The 13,969-nt window shown below is 35.3% G+C and overlaps 1 protein-coding gene across 1 annotated transcript in view; it reads right to left on the bottom strand.

Moving 5' to 3' along the window:
* Window positions 1–4,489: 4,489 nt before the first annotated feature.
* Window positions 4,490–13,969, bottom strand: part of LOC131073925 (RNA-dependent RNA polymerase 6) — a 76,657-nt gene continuing 67,177 nt past the window's right edge. The window contains exon 2 of the mRNA XM_058010443.2: window positions 4,490–5,906. Coding sequence (XP_057866426.2) covers window positions 5,022–5,906 — 885 coding nt within the window. The 3' untranslated portion in view covers window positions 4,490–5,021. The remainder of the gene's footprint in view (window positions 5,907–13,969) is intronic.

Raw genomic sequence — 13,969 nt, forward strand, 5'->3', positions numbered from 1 at the left:
TCATCCTTTGATTAAAAAATAGATCAAGGGAATCCTTTGTTTCTTTATTTCTTTATGCTCCTAAAAATATGGTAGAGAGCCACCCATTTTTTACCACATGTGAAGAAAATCCCACTTCAAATAAAAGAATGAAGGGACCACTAGAAAATATTTCAAAATGAATCACCAGAGATTGTTGATCAACACATTGCAAGATGTTTCTATGCAAACGGTTTGACTTCCAATGTTGTGTGGTCACCACATTGACAAGAAATGGTGAGAAAAATTAATGACACTCTAAAAGGGTACAACCACTTAAATTTTGAATTATGCAACACCTTATTGACAATGAAGGTGAAAAATGTAGATGAATCATTGCAACCCATTAATAACTTGTGGGAAGAGACAAGGATATACATTCTTTTCGATGGTTAGGAGGATGCCAAAAATCATTTCTTGCTAAATGTAATCACAATGTCCTTTAAAAGGCTAATGATTTTGAAAGTCATGGTTACTGGAGACAAGTGAAGAATGTATAATTTATTGCTTGTCGGGAGAGGCATCTCAACCTTGCTACTAATGTTTAGATTGTAAAAAATATAATTTCCAAACTATAAAATAAATAAAAACTCAATTTCTAGGTTGAGATCATTTTTTAATTTTATTTAGGCTACAAGAATCGGATAGCCCCCCAATAAACTATAGTGCACTGGGTAAACTTATTAACATTATTTGTGACGGTGGCACGACACGCCCTCTAGTGCCACATGGGCTACGGGAAAATTGGACCTCATGCTTACCACGAGAAGCTCTCACCAATCGAGCAAAGCCTCCAACCCTTGTAGAGATCATATTTTATCAAAATAAATATTTCAAGTTTTATAGCAATGGTTCTTTAATGCCTAGCAAAGAGATCAAGATTTTTTTTTTAAAGGGGATCCAATTAGCCTCCCCAATCAAAAGTTATGGCCTTTGAAAGTTGGGCTTCCCACATTAGAAATGTTAAAAACATCTATGACATAAACAAGCTATAAAAGGGAGTTACATGTGTTGACATACTTGTAACGCATGTTACACCACATCATAAGACATCTTTTCATGGGGAAAATGGAGCCAAAATGGAGCAGCCAAGTTGGGATGTGTGTTATGACAAACTTATGACAAGTGAAAGACGTTAGTTTTAGCTTATGTATTCATCTTGAGATTTGGATGCCACATTTTGGGTGGTTTCAGCTCATGGATTCATGATTACCATTTGATTGTTTCATGTATATTTCCTATTTATTGGGTGTTTGATATGGAGGTTTTGATAGTGAGTTTTCTAGGTACCATTATGTTGTCAAAGTTACTCCAAATCTCTAATTGATGCTACATGTGTAAAAACTTTGACTTTGCAAACGTATTCTAACCTTTGATTACTGAATATATTGAGTTGCTTTGGAGTGGATAGTTTTCCTCTTGAAATAGTTCCCATTTTTCCTTGTCCTACTTTGAAGTGGAGGGTTTTCCTTAACTATGTGATTAATTTGATTTTTGTAAGTATCTCCTCTCATAGATTATTGTAGAAAGTGTATTTTGCACCTCAACTTCTATCATATTTAACATCCTCATATAGGCCACTGAGGAAGTAAAAATTAATAGTGTTGTCCAAGTCATAATTGACAACAAGAAAAATTGTAAAATGGCCATTTCTTGGTTGAGGCATACTATTCATACATATTTTCAACACTGTATACTATCCACTCACTCAACATTATGCTACAATAGATTGACAAAAAAATTGATTGGATAAAATAGATGTATACTAAGGCATAAGATATCAAGAAGTTCATCATCAACCAATAGATATTAGAGAGCATATTCAAATCACCTCAAAATTGGAGCTTCTATAAGTGAAACAATTAAATTTTATGTTTCACTTTAGTAATTTATTTTTTGTAAATGATTTTTTTTTTGTTTTTAATTTTTAATTTGTGAATAAGTTGTTGAGACCCATTTAACCTCCAACACAATCATCTTGAGATGACTTGTGCAAGTTTAGGAGCGAATTCTTAACATAATCATTAGCGAACTTTAATAGGTATTGAGGAAATCCAATTAGGCTGACAAATAATAAGAAAATGATCCTAGATGACACTAGTGGGATCATGTAAGTAAGATTCTAAAGAAACTTTCTTCAAACAAATACACACAATTCTTTTTGAGCAGTAAAGAAACAATAATAATCTTTGGTAGGAGGCCAATGGCTATTGCAATGTTAATAACTATGAAGGTGTGCAATGTGCTCAAGTTTCAAAGGCTTGGCCCAATATCTATGTGGTGGTTCGATAGAGGAATGAAGTCCAATATCCTAATGATGTTCGACTAGCTTGAACAATAAGGGGAAGGGGGGATAATATGTCCATGGGACCTATACCAACCTATTGTCTCATTATACATTCTTAGTTTCTCTGACATTCAAAGGTTGTGTTAGTTTCGTTAAGTTAAACTCGTGATCCTTTTCATCATGATGATGCTAATAATGGACCACATCACGTGTAAATGCACATAAAAGAATTTCTCTCTATGCAAATAATCTATAGAATCAATAGAAGGCTAACACAAAGGGAGAGACTCATGTACTCTAATAACACTCAAATAAACTGGAGCTTATCATAAGCCAAGTGAACCTTGTCATTAATTTTGTTTCAAATTTTGTGCAAATCGTATTCAACAAAGCAAAGCAAAAAATAGGAAGAAGAAGAAAGATTGAATTCAATGGAAAAGTAGTGATTTTTAGCAAAATATTGATTTGTTCATAGAGAATAAATACATTATTGATTTGCAAGAAAAGACATGAGTAAGCAAGTTGATCCACAACATAGTTTGAGAAAATAAAACAAGGCTTGTGATTTATGAACAACGCATCAAACAATAAGAATAGGACATGACAAAGGAGGTTCAACTAAATTTCCAAAAATATAGATAGAAAAACCCCCAATCGATGTAGCTGCTATTGGTTATGGTGATCCCTTTTATTGTGTTTATGTGTTGGTCGCTTGCATTGCTAGACAACCCCCTTGCTGACTGTCTATAGTCCCTTGTCGCTAATCTCCCCCTTCTCTATCCTGTGGAAATTCTATTGTAGTTACTGATTATTAATCTCCTATATCATACAGATTATTTGCTTCTCAACAAATATTGAAAAATAACACAACTACAACTCCACAAAACACATAAAATACTCAACACAGTGAACACGATATTTTCAAACAAATTGTCCCTGGAAAAACCCCAAAGGGAAAACCAGTACTGCAAATGAGAAATATATTAAACTTCAACAAATTAAGAGATACAAAATTCCTTGCCTCTCACTGACAGAACCCCGACAATCTCCCAATTCCTCCTGCTGATATTCCTCCACTGCTATCTCCCAACGCTATCACTGCGCCTCTTGCTAACACTGCAGGACTGTTTGCTATTACTGCAAACACATTTGCTAACACTGCAAATGCTCTCCAAGATGTATTTTCCAAATGCCCCTAGACCTCCTTTTATACTACCCTCGTTGATAAACCAACGGCCGAGATTGATTCTCAATCAACGATTGAGATTAAAACAACCCAACAACCAATAACAAAATCGGTTTCTTGTTGCTTCCAAAAGTGGTCAATTAATTAACAAATAATTGTCCCTACTCTAACTAATTAGTTAGTAAAACAATTATTTACTAATTAATCACATCTGGACAAACAGCTGTCCAAAGCTAACAAACTAACATATCCCTCCCCCACTTGCCAATCACTAGTGCACATTGAAACATAAAGGACTTTTCAGCATACGGAACATTATATTTAACAAGGCCAAGTCAAAAATTTTAACTTAAGCAAATCACTTCTCCTTATCTTCACATTTGATTTGCATTGTAATTACTATAATTCTAGTTAAAGCGACAATTTTATGAAAAGAAGAGTAAGAAACATTCTATGTAGGAAATTTTATAATTATTGAAAATTTGAAACTGATATGAATGATTGAAAACAAAGAGGCATATGGAAATACATTGTATAAAATATTAGAAAATAATAATAACAAATGCTTGATGGAATGAATATTTTTAATAATGTCAATGAGACTATGTAATCTGTGGGATCAAAGGATGATAACAAAGTTTCTTTGCATACAAAAATCTTCTAAAAGTTGTTGCTCAAATTATGCAGGAGAGAAATCCATTTCCATTTTAATCTTGAACCTTCTACCATGAATCTTTACTAAGAGATTTGTTGTTTCTGCCAAACTCTAATTTTTGCAAATATCAACTAATTTGATGTACTAACTTGATACTTATATGATTTGTTAATCTCATAAAACAAACAAAATTATCTACATGAGAACCACCGACTTTACAATCTCTATCATTAGCCTTAATTAACCCACAAAATGTGTTTCTAAAATCAATCCAAAAACGTCATCCTTGACAATTTTTCCAAAAATCTTCCCTTCTCATGAATTGCAGAACCATAAGTAGATATATAACCAAGAAGAAAAATACATCAATTGCATGAATGACACATATAGGTCATTAGGACACAAATACTTCAAACAACAAGTACATTAAACGAACAATAATAGTTTGAAACATCTCCCACCAAAGAAGGTAGAGAAGAGTCTTGACTTATATAATGGCAGAGAGGCCTTCCTGCCCAATGTCTGTTTGGGAGGAAACTTTCCCACTGAGTTTCCAACAAAGCTGGCAGCAATATAACTTAAAATCCTGCTTGATATGCTAATGGGTAGGTAATGCCTTAATAGGACTAATAAATACATCAAACGACAACAGAAACAACAAGAGGAAACATTGGAACAACTTTCACATAAGATTGGTAAGAGAGTCTGCACCTATGTAAATCAGAATTGCCTTGCTGCCCAATGGCTGTATGCTTGAAAACTTTTCCCGTTTTTCCACTGGCAACAAATTGACCTACTACTTCAAACCCATATGCTTGGTATCCCCAACCCAATGAGTAGGTCTAAAAGTGATTTAGCCTCATTAAATGTCTACTCTACTTATGGGTTACCAACCTGAAAGGTGGTAAAATAGATCTGATTGCTGAACTGTAATCCACATTGGGCCAGAGCTTCTGCAACTTTATTTGAGCTAAGTAATCAACAGTAATCCATGCAAAACTCAGAAGTGGAGCACTGGGGCAATAACCTGGTTCTGTTAGGTGTTCAGCGGTCTTCTGCACCCATGTTGAATGATAAGTTACGTGGTACCATGCAGATGCTTTGGCTTTGTATTTAAATTGCTCACAAGGCTCCAAATTCTGGGAATTTATTGTTCCTTCAAAAATCAACCGAAACTCTTTTCGCAGAGCTCTGTATGCATGATGCAACCTCTTCTTGATTTCGTCCTGTCGCCTGCTGTTGTACTTGGAGAGGGAAGAAATCTTTCCAGTGACTATTTCCCCTTCTTTTCTAATATTGAACTGGCCTAATAAAGCTTGAAGTTGTCTGTCATAAGAACATTTGTATTGCCAAGCTTCTTCAATATATTCTTCAAATCCACTGACTTCTAAATCATTGTCATAAGGCAATGTTTCAGATGCATTTGTAATGTCAATGCAACATTTTTGTTCATCAAACTCTTCTCCAAACATATCCAGCACTTTGCGATACAGTGTACCTAAAATCTTCTCTGACCTATAAGAGACCAAATCCACTTTGTCCATAAAATCTGGATATTGTCTGGGTCTCAGATACTGTGGCATTACTGGTGCCTTCCCTGTTTTGGGAAAGTCTACAGCCTCAGCTGCCAACTTTGCAAGTTTAAGACAGTCCTCCTCAAGTGCACCACAATCACTTAGATCTGCCCGTACAACATGAGCATTACAAATAACTCCCACACTATCATTGACCATATGTTGCACAAAAAATTCAATTACATCCTGCAAAATGTCTTAATGTTAATGAATGATTAAAGCATAAAACTCTAAATCTGAGGAGTTTTCTTCCTTTAACTTTCAATCTCAGGATAATTTTTATTTAACTAAAACTAAAGCACCATCCACTGTAGAAATATATGAAAGCAAGAAAAGTCCATTCTGCCAAAACTGTCAAACGAAAAGTCAATTATTTCCTGTAAGAAGCCTAAGTTTTATTGGATGATTGAAGCACAACATCATAAATCATAAACATTTTCTCTTTCACTCTATCCAATACATACCTACACTTAATTGTGGACATCAAAAAAACATAATGCAGACAGTTCTGCCAATAATTTGGCTAGCAGATTAAGAGTTGTACCACAATGAATCATTGTCAACTCCCACTGTGCAGAGGTAAATGAAAAACACAATCTTCAAGAGCTAAAGTTCCTAGATGTAAATATTAGTCACCATAAAGTACTGTAGAAGTACAGAAACTATTTAACTGGAATCAATTTTCAGATTTTAAACTGAGAGCTTTCAGATGATAATCAATATTCAGATTTTAAACTAAGAATTTTGATAAGGCAAGGTAGAAAAGATACATTACCAAATTTGGCCCTCCTGCAGCCTGGATCCGGGTCTAGTATGCAGAGCCCCTTGTAGGAATGGCCAAAGAACCTGCAAAATGGACCCTAATTTGTCCAGTTTCGCTCTTCAAAAGACCTAGGCAAACCCAGGTGCACTTTGCAGTACCCAGGGAACGTGGGAAGAACCCAACATATTTTTCAATTCTACTTTATTTTCTTTTGGACTTTTTAGGTTAATTAGAAATTTTAATTTTGATAATCTTGAAATACAAAAATAAATTGATTGTATTTCGTTTTAAAATAAAAGACATCAATCAAATATATTTGCTGAATTTATTTATTTAGTTTTTTTTGCTTGTAATTGCACAAATTGTAGTAAAGATTGATCATTGAAGGTTCCAATGTGGTTAGATTGTTTTTCTTACAATATACAAGAATTTATTTGCTGCCAAGGAGATGGTGGAAGAAGATTCTTGGATTGGAGGTAAGTTTTCTTTTTTCATTTACAAACTAACTCTTTTTTTATTCTGTATTTCATTCGTCTACATTCAAATGAATTACAATACATTAACTCGTGTTGTTTTCTAAACTTGTTGCTATAAGAAATACAATTATTACTTCTAAACAACCTAATTTTATTGCTGTGGAAAAATATAGAAATGATACAAGTTTCATGTTGTGGAAAATATATTTGGGTTTACAATGGATGTAATGTCAACTGTCAAATATACAAGCTCATATGGTCAAATGAGAACCCATGTGTGATATCCTTAGAATGGGCATCAAAGCTTGCCAAGACAAGAAGGATGCACGTATGCCAACATCCAAAGTGTTGGAATATATTAGAGAGGATGAGCAAGCAAAAGTAGTAGTGGTCCTTTAAAAAAATCATTCTTTGATAAGAAAAAAAGGATCAAGAAGATCCCTTGTTTCTCAATTTCTTCATATCCCTAAAGTTATGGTAGAGAGCCACCTAATTTTTGCCACACATGAAGAAGATCCCATTACAAATCAGGGAATGAAGGGACCACTGGAAAATATTTAAAAATGAATCACGAGAGATTGCTGACCAACACATTGTAAGATTTGTCAATGGAAACGGTTTGACTTTCAATGTTGTTTGATCACCACATTGATAAGAAATGATGAGAAAAATTAAGGACACTCCAAAAGGGTATAAGGACTTGGGTATTGAAGTGTGCATGCCTAATTGACAAAGAAGGTAAAAAATTTAAATGAATCAATGCCACCCATCAATGACTTGTGGAAAGAGACAGAGATGTCTTATCATTTTTTTTATGGAAACAAATTGGAATACATAGATGTCAAAATCTTTGCCTTTATATAGTAGTTACAACAATTTCTCTACCTTTAAATTGTGATTACAACAATTTAAGTAAGCACTTTCAATGGATAAAAAGATGCTAAAAATAATTTCTTGATAAATGTAATTGTAGTATCCCCTAATGGGTGATTTTGAAAGTCATGGATTGCTAGGGGTAAGTGAAGAATGTATAATTTATTGCTTGTTAGGAGAGGTATCTCAAACTTGCTCCTAATGTTAAGATTTAAGTTGCTAGTTCCGATTCGGGCTTGGGTTCAGGTTCGGGTTCGGGTTCGAGATTTGGTTTTGCTGGTTCGGCCAAATTTTTTTGGGGGTTTTGGGTTCGTTGGTACAAAAACATATAAAAATAAAAAAAATACATGCGTGCAACAGTAGTTAAGTTCAAAATACACCACTATGCTAATAGTTAAATAACATAGCAAAATACATCACCATATTAAGTTTAGAGAACCAGATTTCGTCATTCAGCCAAATATTTTATCATAAGATCTTCGTTTCTGAAATTCGAAATTACATAATTGTCATGATATGCCTAGATCCAGGATCCTGGAAGATAAGTTCAGGCAAAACGTGAAGCAATGTATACCTAAGATTAATTTCTAACTATTTGTTGAAAGTGTGTAGGCTCAATTCTTTGTGGTAATTTCTTTTTCATGGACATTGTTTTTTTGATACCATGGTCTTCATGTTTGTAATCCAAAGGTGTTGAGTGGAGTTCAATTGTGCTTCTGTATTTCTGTTGAGCTAAATTCTTACTAGACAATCCCCCATGATCTCAATACATTATTTTATTCTCCTTAAGTTTCTAAGGTTGTTTTCCTAACTTTATCTCTTTGCTGAGGTGTTTTTACTTTCATTAATGAGGTCATACCGTCCAATTTGGGCTGCAAGATATTAGCAGTAGCACACATTTTGTAATAACAGCTTTCAACAAATACATAATTCACTGCTTTCTGTTTATATCTGTCTTGTAGGTAAGGTGTCTAATAACATTGGATCCCTTTAGATCATCTTTGTTTCTTTGAATTTTTTCATGATTTTTTTGACTAGAAAGCAAATGCACCAGTCTCATTTCATTTTGAGTGTTGGATAAAGTTCAGAGCAAATAAGAATATTTTTACTTAAAGATTCTTTGGTTGCTTAGTGTGGACCTAACTTTACCAAGACACGAGCTTTTAAATTCTTTTTTCACTGGTACAAATCTAGGATTCCATTATGGCTGATTTGAACTAGTCTTATATATTTGTATTTGGTTAAAAACACACTTCACAAAAAAAACATATCAGACCTTTTTGAACAAAAAAAAAACATTTTATATAAGTTAAAAAAATTGACTTCAATGCCAAAATTCTTCCTGGGTTCCTTGATATTCTCCAAAATTCTGCCTGGGTTCGCAGGGCCGAACCCACAGGCTGTGGGCAGGACTCTATCTAAACACAGAGGGAACCAGACCAGGACCATAACCCATGGGGTCCCCCTTCAGAACCCGGTAACTTAGGTTAAGATTGTAAAAAAAATTCAAGCTATAAAATTAAAAAACTCAATTTATGCGCTATAGATACCAAAATAAATATTCTAGGCTGTTTGGCATTGGTTCCCTAATGCCCCACAAAGAGACCTAATTTTTTTTAGAAAGTTGGCCCAATCAACCTCCCCAATCAGAAGTTATGGCCTCTTGAACTTTGGCTTCCCACATTGGAAATCTAAAAGCATTTATACACATAAAAGAGCTATAATAGGGAGTTACATTTGTTGACCAACTTATGATGCATATTATGACATGCCATAAGATGGAGTACCCAATTGGTATTGAATGTAAGTGGATTATGATAACTCATGACAAGTGAAAATAATATGTTACTTTTAGCCCATAGACCCATCTTCAAATTTAAGTAACACATTTTAGATGATTTTAGCTCATGATTCCCTAATTACCATTCGATTACAATCTAGAAACTTAGCTTTAATACCACTCTATTGGAAAAACAAAGCTATAGAGACTACTACTCTACCTACCAATTGTTGAATAAAACAAGATTATGGAAACTACAAAAAAGCTATAGAGACTACTACTCTACCTACCAATTGTTGAATAAAACAAGATTATGGAAACTACAAAAAGAGACTAAGTTTTTGGTTCTTGTACTGATCCCGGTTAGGGTTTGTGGATTTGGTTCAGTTTTTTGGATCCAGTTCGAGTTTGTGGATCTGGTTCGGATTTGTTTTGGAAACTTTATCTTTGGATGTGCTTTTGTCACTGAGAACCCGCATACTTTCATTCCCGCAGCAGATACTTTTCGAAAGCAGCTACAGCCTTCAATATTTCTCCCTTTTCAAAGCCTTCTACTAAGGAGCAGTTGAGTTCTTGGGCCTTATATGAATACTTTATCTCTGCGGTTTCATTATCTCTAGAGTTAGTGATATTTTCATATTCTTTCATTGTATATTCCATTTGAGTTAAGTCACCGAGGAATTGCAGGCTCGCACCCTTTTGTGGGTCCAAGACTCGTAGAGTCCAACATTTCTCAAACTCTGTCACTGTTTTGCATAGCATTCTCAATCAACTATTCCATAAGAATTTCAATATGTATCTTGTCTTGTGCTCGAGAATTATTCAGTCTCTATCATCCTTTTCACTTTACTCATGCATTCGTTTAATCTGCTTAGCTGACATTCTTCCTGTATCTTCCAGGCCTCCATCTCACTGATCTGCTTCTCTATCATTATTCCATTGGCTATTAGGACACTTATGATTGTTTTTCCCATCTCAGCTAGCCTCCTTAGTTCCGTTTCTACCCTTTCCAATACTTCTTCGCATCTCCACTATAATTTGCTCATTTTGTCCAACAATTGTACCAATACCAAGTGTTGGTCCACCGCCTTTTGTAGCATTCTTTTTACCTAGGACAAAACATCCTGCACCCATTCATCCATAGCCTCCGCTTTACGCTTCAAAATGGTTATGACATCCACTTCTTTTGACATCAAAACCAGATGCGGGGGTATTTCCTGCGGAGTTTGTTCGGCTTGTATGACTTGCAAAAGGAAATAAAGAACATAGAAGAAGAAAGGACATAAGAGATCCCAAGTCAGGAAGAACCCTAGACGGAGACAATAGATACAACTCAATCTTGTGGCGGAAAGGATGACCAAGGAAATGAGAAATGAAGTTCACAATTTGGGTATAAAGGTCATGTTGATGTGTGTTTTATGTGCATAACATTCAGAATAAAATACCAAAGTACTTTACCTTCTCTTGAACAAAGTCTCTCATATGTTATGCTTCGAGATCAAATGAGACAACTCCAAGGTTATCAAATGTCAGGTCTTGACATGTGCATAAGTTCAGTGGCTTGATGTGATAATGCTAGAATCACAAGGGGACTTACATTGTACATGAATGCTCAATCTTATCATGGATTAGGATAGGTATGTTGATGACTTAGGATTTTGCACTGAAGCTTGATTCAATTCTAACAAGACTTTCTAAAAAAATGGCAAAAGTGAATAGGGTTCAAGATATCTATTCTAAGCCTAGGAATGTAGGAAATGATGAACAAAATTTAGTGGAATCAAACTAGGCAAGGTCTCACCATCAAGTCGAACATATTTTGACACAAGCTTAGTGCAATCATCTAAGGTATACTCCATAGATTTTCAAACTATTACCATCAAGTATTGAGACCATCCAAATTGATGCATAACAATGGATATATAATAATCGAAGTTAAGTTTGCACAAATTTTCAGTTGACCACGCACGACACACTTACAATCAGCAAGAGGCTAGTGGTATGGATTAATAGATTCCACACAAATATACTCAATAAATTTTTCATTCAATCTAACAAACATTGAAAGCAAATTCTAAATCTAAAATTCTAATCTAACTTGGAGGAATTGAGAACCTTGACTGCAAAAAAACACTTGAAAAAAAAATCACCATCAAATCGAACAATGATTTATATTAAAAAAGATGCAACATATACCAACAATTCTACAAAAATTCTCTCTTACAAATGAGAGGCAATGAGGTATATATAGAGTCTCATACAAAATGGATGGCCAAGATTAAAACTAAATCAAGGGCCAAGATCATGCCAACAAAACCCTAGAATTTCCCTAATTATGGTTTACATAAAAAATGGAGCCACCAACATATGGCCCAATAAAAAGACACCTAGTCATCAAATAGGGAATCTTCTAGAAGATTTTGTCCTGCATCTCTCTCTCTCCTAGCATACTCCAAGAATCTAGCCAATACAGAATCTAACTCCTGCATGGAAATGCTAGGTAAGGTATCATGTTGTAAATCGATCACGTCCAAAGCATTCGAGCAAGCATCCAAAGTGTTCTCCCAATCTAGCGTAAACTTATGCGAATTATAAACATGAATCAACAAAGGGACCAAATCATCTATCTAACTCTTCTTCAAAGAGTCCAAATGATTGAAATACATGAATTTCATTTTGTCTCTTAATTTTGCTAAGTGTAAACCATTGGCTTCACTGACATCAACCCCCAATAACTCCTCAATTGAGGCAAGGATCCTCAACTGAATATCATGAGTTGATCCTTCCATCTCTGCATAACTCAGTTGTGCGCTCTCATAAGTTTATTTCTTCATGGCTAATGAACAATACTAACCATGGAAATTGTATCTATCTCCATTGTGCACAACATTCTCCCTGACCAATGTAGACTTAGGAATCTTATTCAAAGCTCTGAGGCGTCGAATAGTCTTCACCTGAATAGGTCAAAATTCTTCCCAAATTCCCTCCAAATACTATATTCTGAATATGAGCCTTGTTGTCTTGTCAAATGCCTGGACAAATTGAGTAAGGAAATCATCCGCCTGTCTCTTTGTATTTTCAATCCATTTCTCCACCTTCGAGAGTGTATCTCTCGCTGCCTCATAATGTGAATGTAGTTCACGATCAATTGCAATAGGGGAAATAAGGGTGGGATTATCACGCCTTATCCCTACAATGTAATCTCTAAGTCTGATATTCTATGCTTCGTACTTCTCTCCTTTCTCTATTTCTCCATCCAATCTCGCACTGATAGTCTTAAGGGTGTCACCAACCTCCTAAAATTCCTTCTCTTTTGTAGCATGGCCAAGGGCAACTGAAGTAATCTGGAAATCCATGGGAGTAGCAATGTCCGTTGTCACACCTCCAATTGGAACAACCACCTGCGCAATCCACATTCTTGTCTCATCTCTAGCTATGTGTGACAAAATCTCAGCTCTCTTAAGTTCTCTCTCCTTATTGCTCCTAGCTAAGTAGTCATCAATGTCATCAATAGGCTGCACCTCTATCATCTTCTTACTTTTCTCCATACTCTTCATCTGCCAATCAAGAATAGCGGTCATCTCCATACCACCATCGAGACACATCTCTCGATTAAGCCCTCTCAATGCCAAGATAACATCATCATCATCATCATCATCATTATCCCTGGTCAAATCGTATACATTCTTTCCCAAACTAACCTCCAAAAGGATAGTAGGGGATCCTCGCTGATCATCATCCTCATTATGTGGAGCAGATGTCGATGTGGCATGTAAATCCTGAATATTCTCTAGTAGTATCATTGTGCTGGAACATTGCTCAGTCTCCTTGTTTTGTTCTAGCACTTCAACTTCCTTGATTGATGAGACACTGAGGGGTGGTGAAGGAATGATAGGTGAAGAAATGATAGTCTTTTGCTTCTTCTACTTGACCTCCTCAATCTTCTTCCCTCTAGCCTTGACTTCTCCTGGTGTGTTCTTCCTTCTCTTGAGAGCTTGACTTTCCTCATCCACATGAATCTTGATATCACTGATAGTCCTCTGATCATCTTCGGAAGAGGATTCCTTCGGTTTCATCTTTTCATAAGTGAAGGTAACACCCATATCAACTAATATGTTCATCTAAATATCCACCCATGCTCAGGAGAAACTCAAGACCTCTCTCATCAATACATTCAAATCTATTTTTTCTGGTTTTGACCAATTAGGCAATAGAATCGCCTTTTCTTCATTTCATTTTCATATTGTGGATGCGTATGATCCATGTCATCTAACACTTGGTCAGGAATGAGGAAAAGTCCACACTTCCTCATGAAATCCATTGACATTCTAGACCACATTCTTCTCTTTACTGCCTG

Source organism: Cryptomeria japonica, chromosome 9 (genome assembly GCF_030272615.1).
Source record: "Cryptomeria japonica chromosome 9, Sugi_1.0, whole genome shotgun sequence".
NCBI classification, from domain to species: domain Eukaryota; kingdom Viridiplantae; phylum Streptophyta; class Pinopsida; order Cupressales; family Cupressaceae; genus Cryptomeria; species Cryptomeria japonica.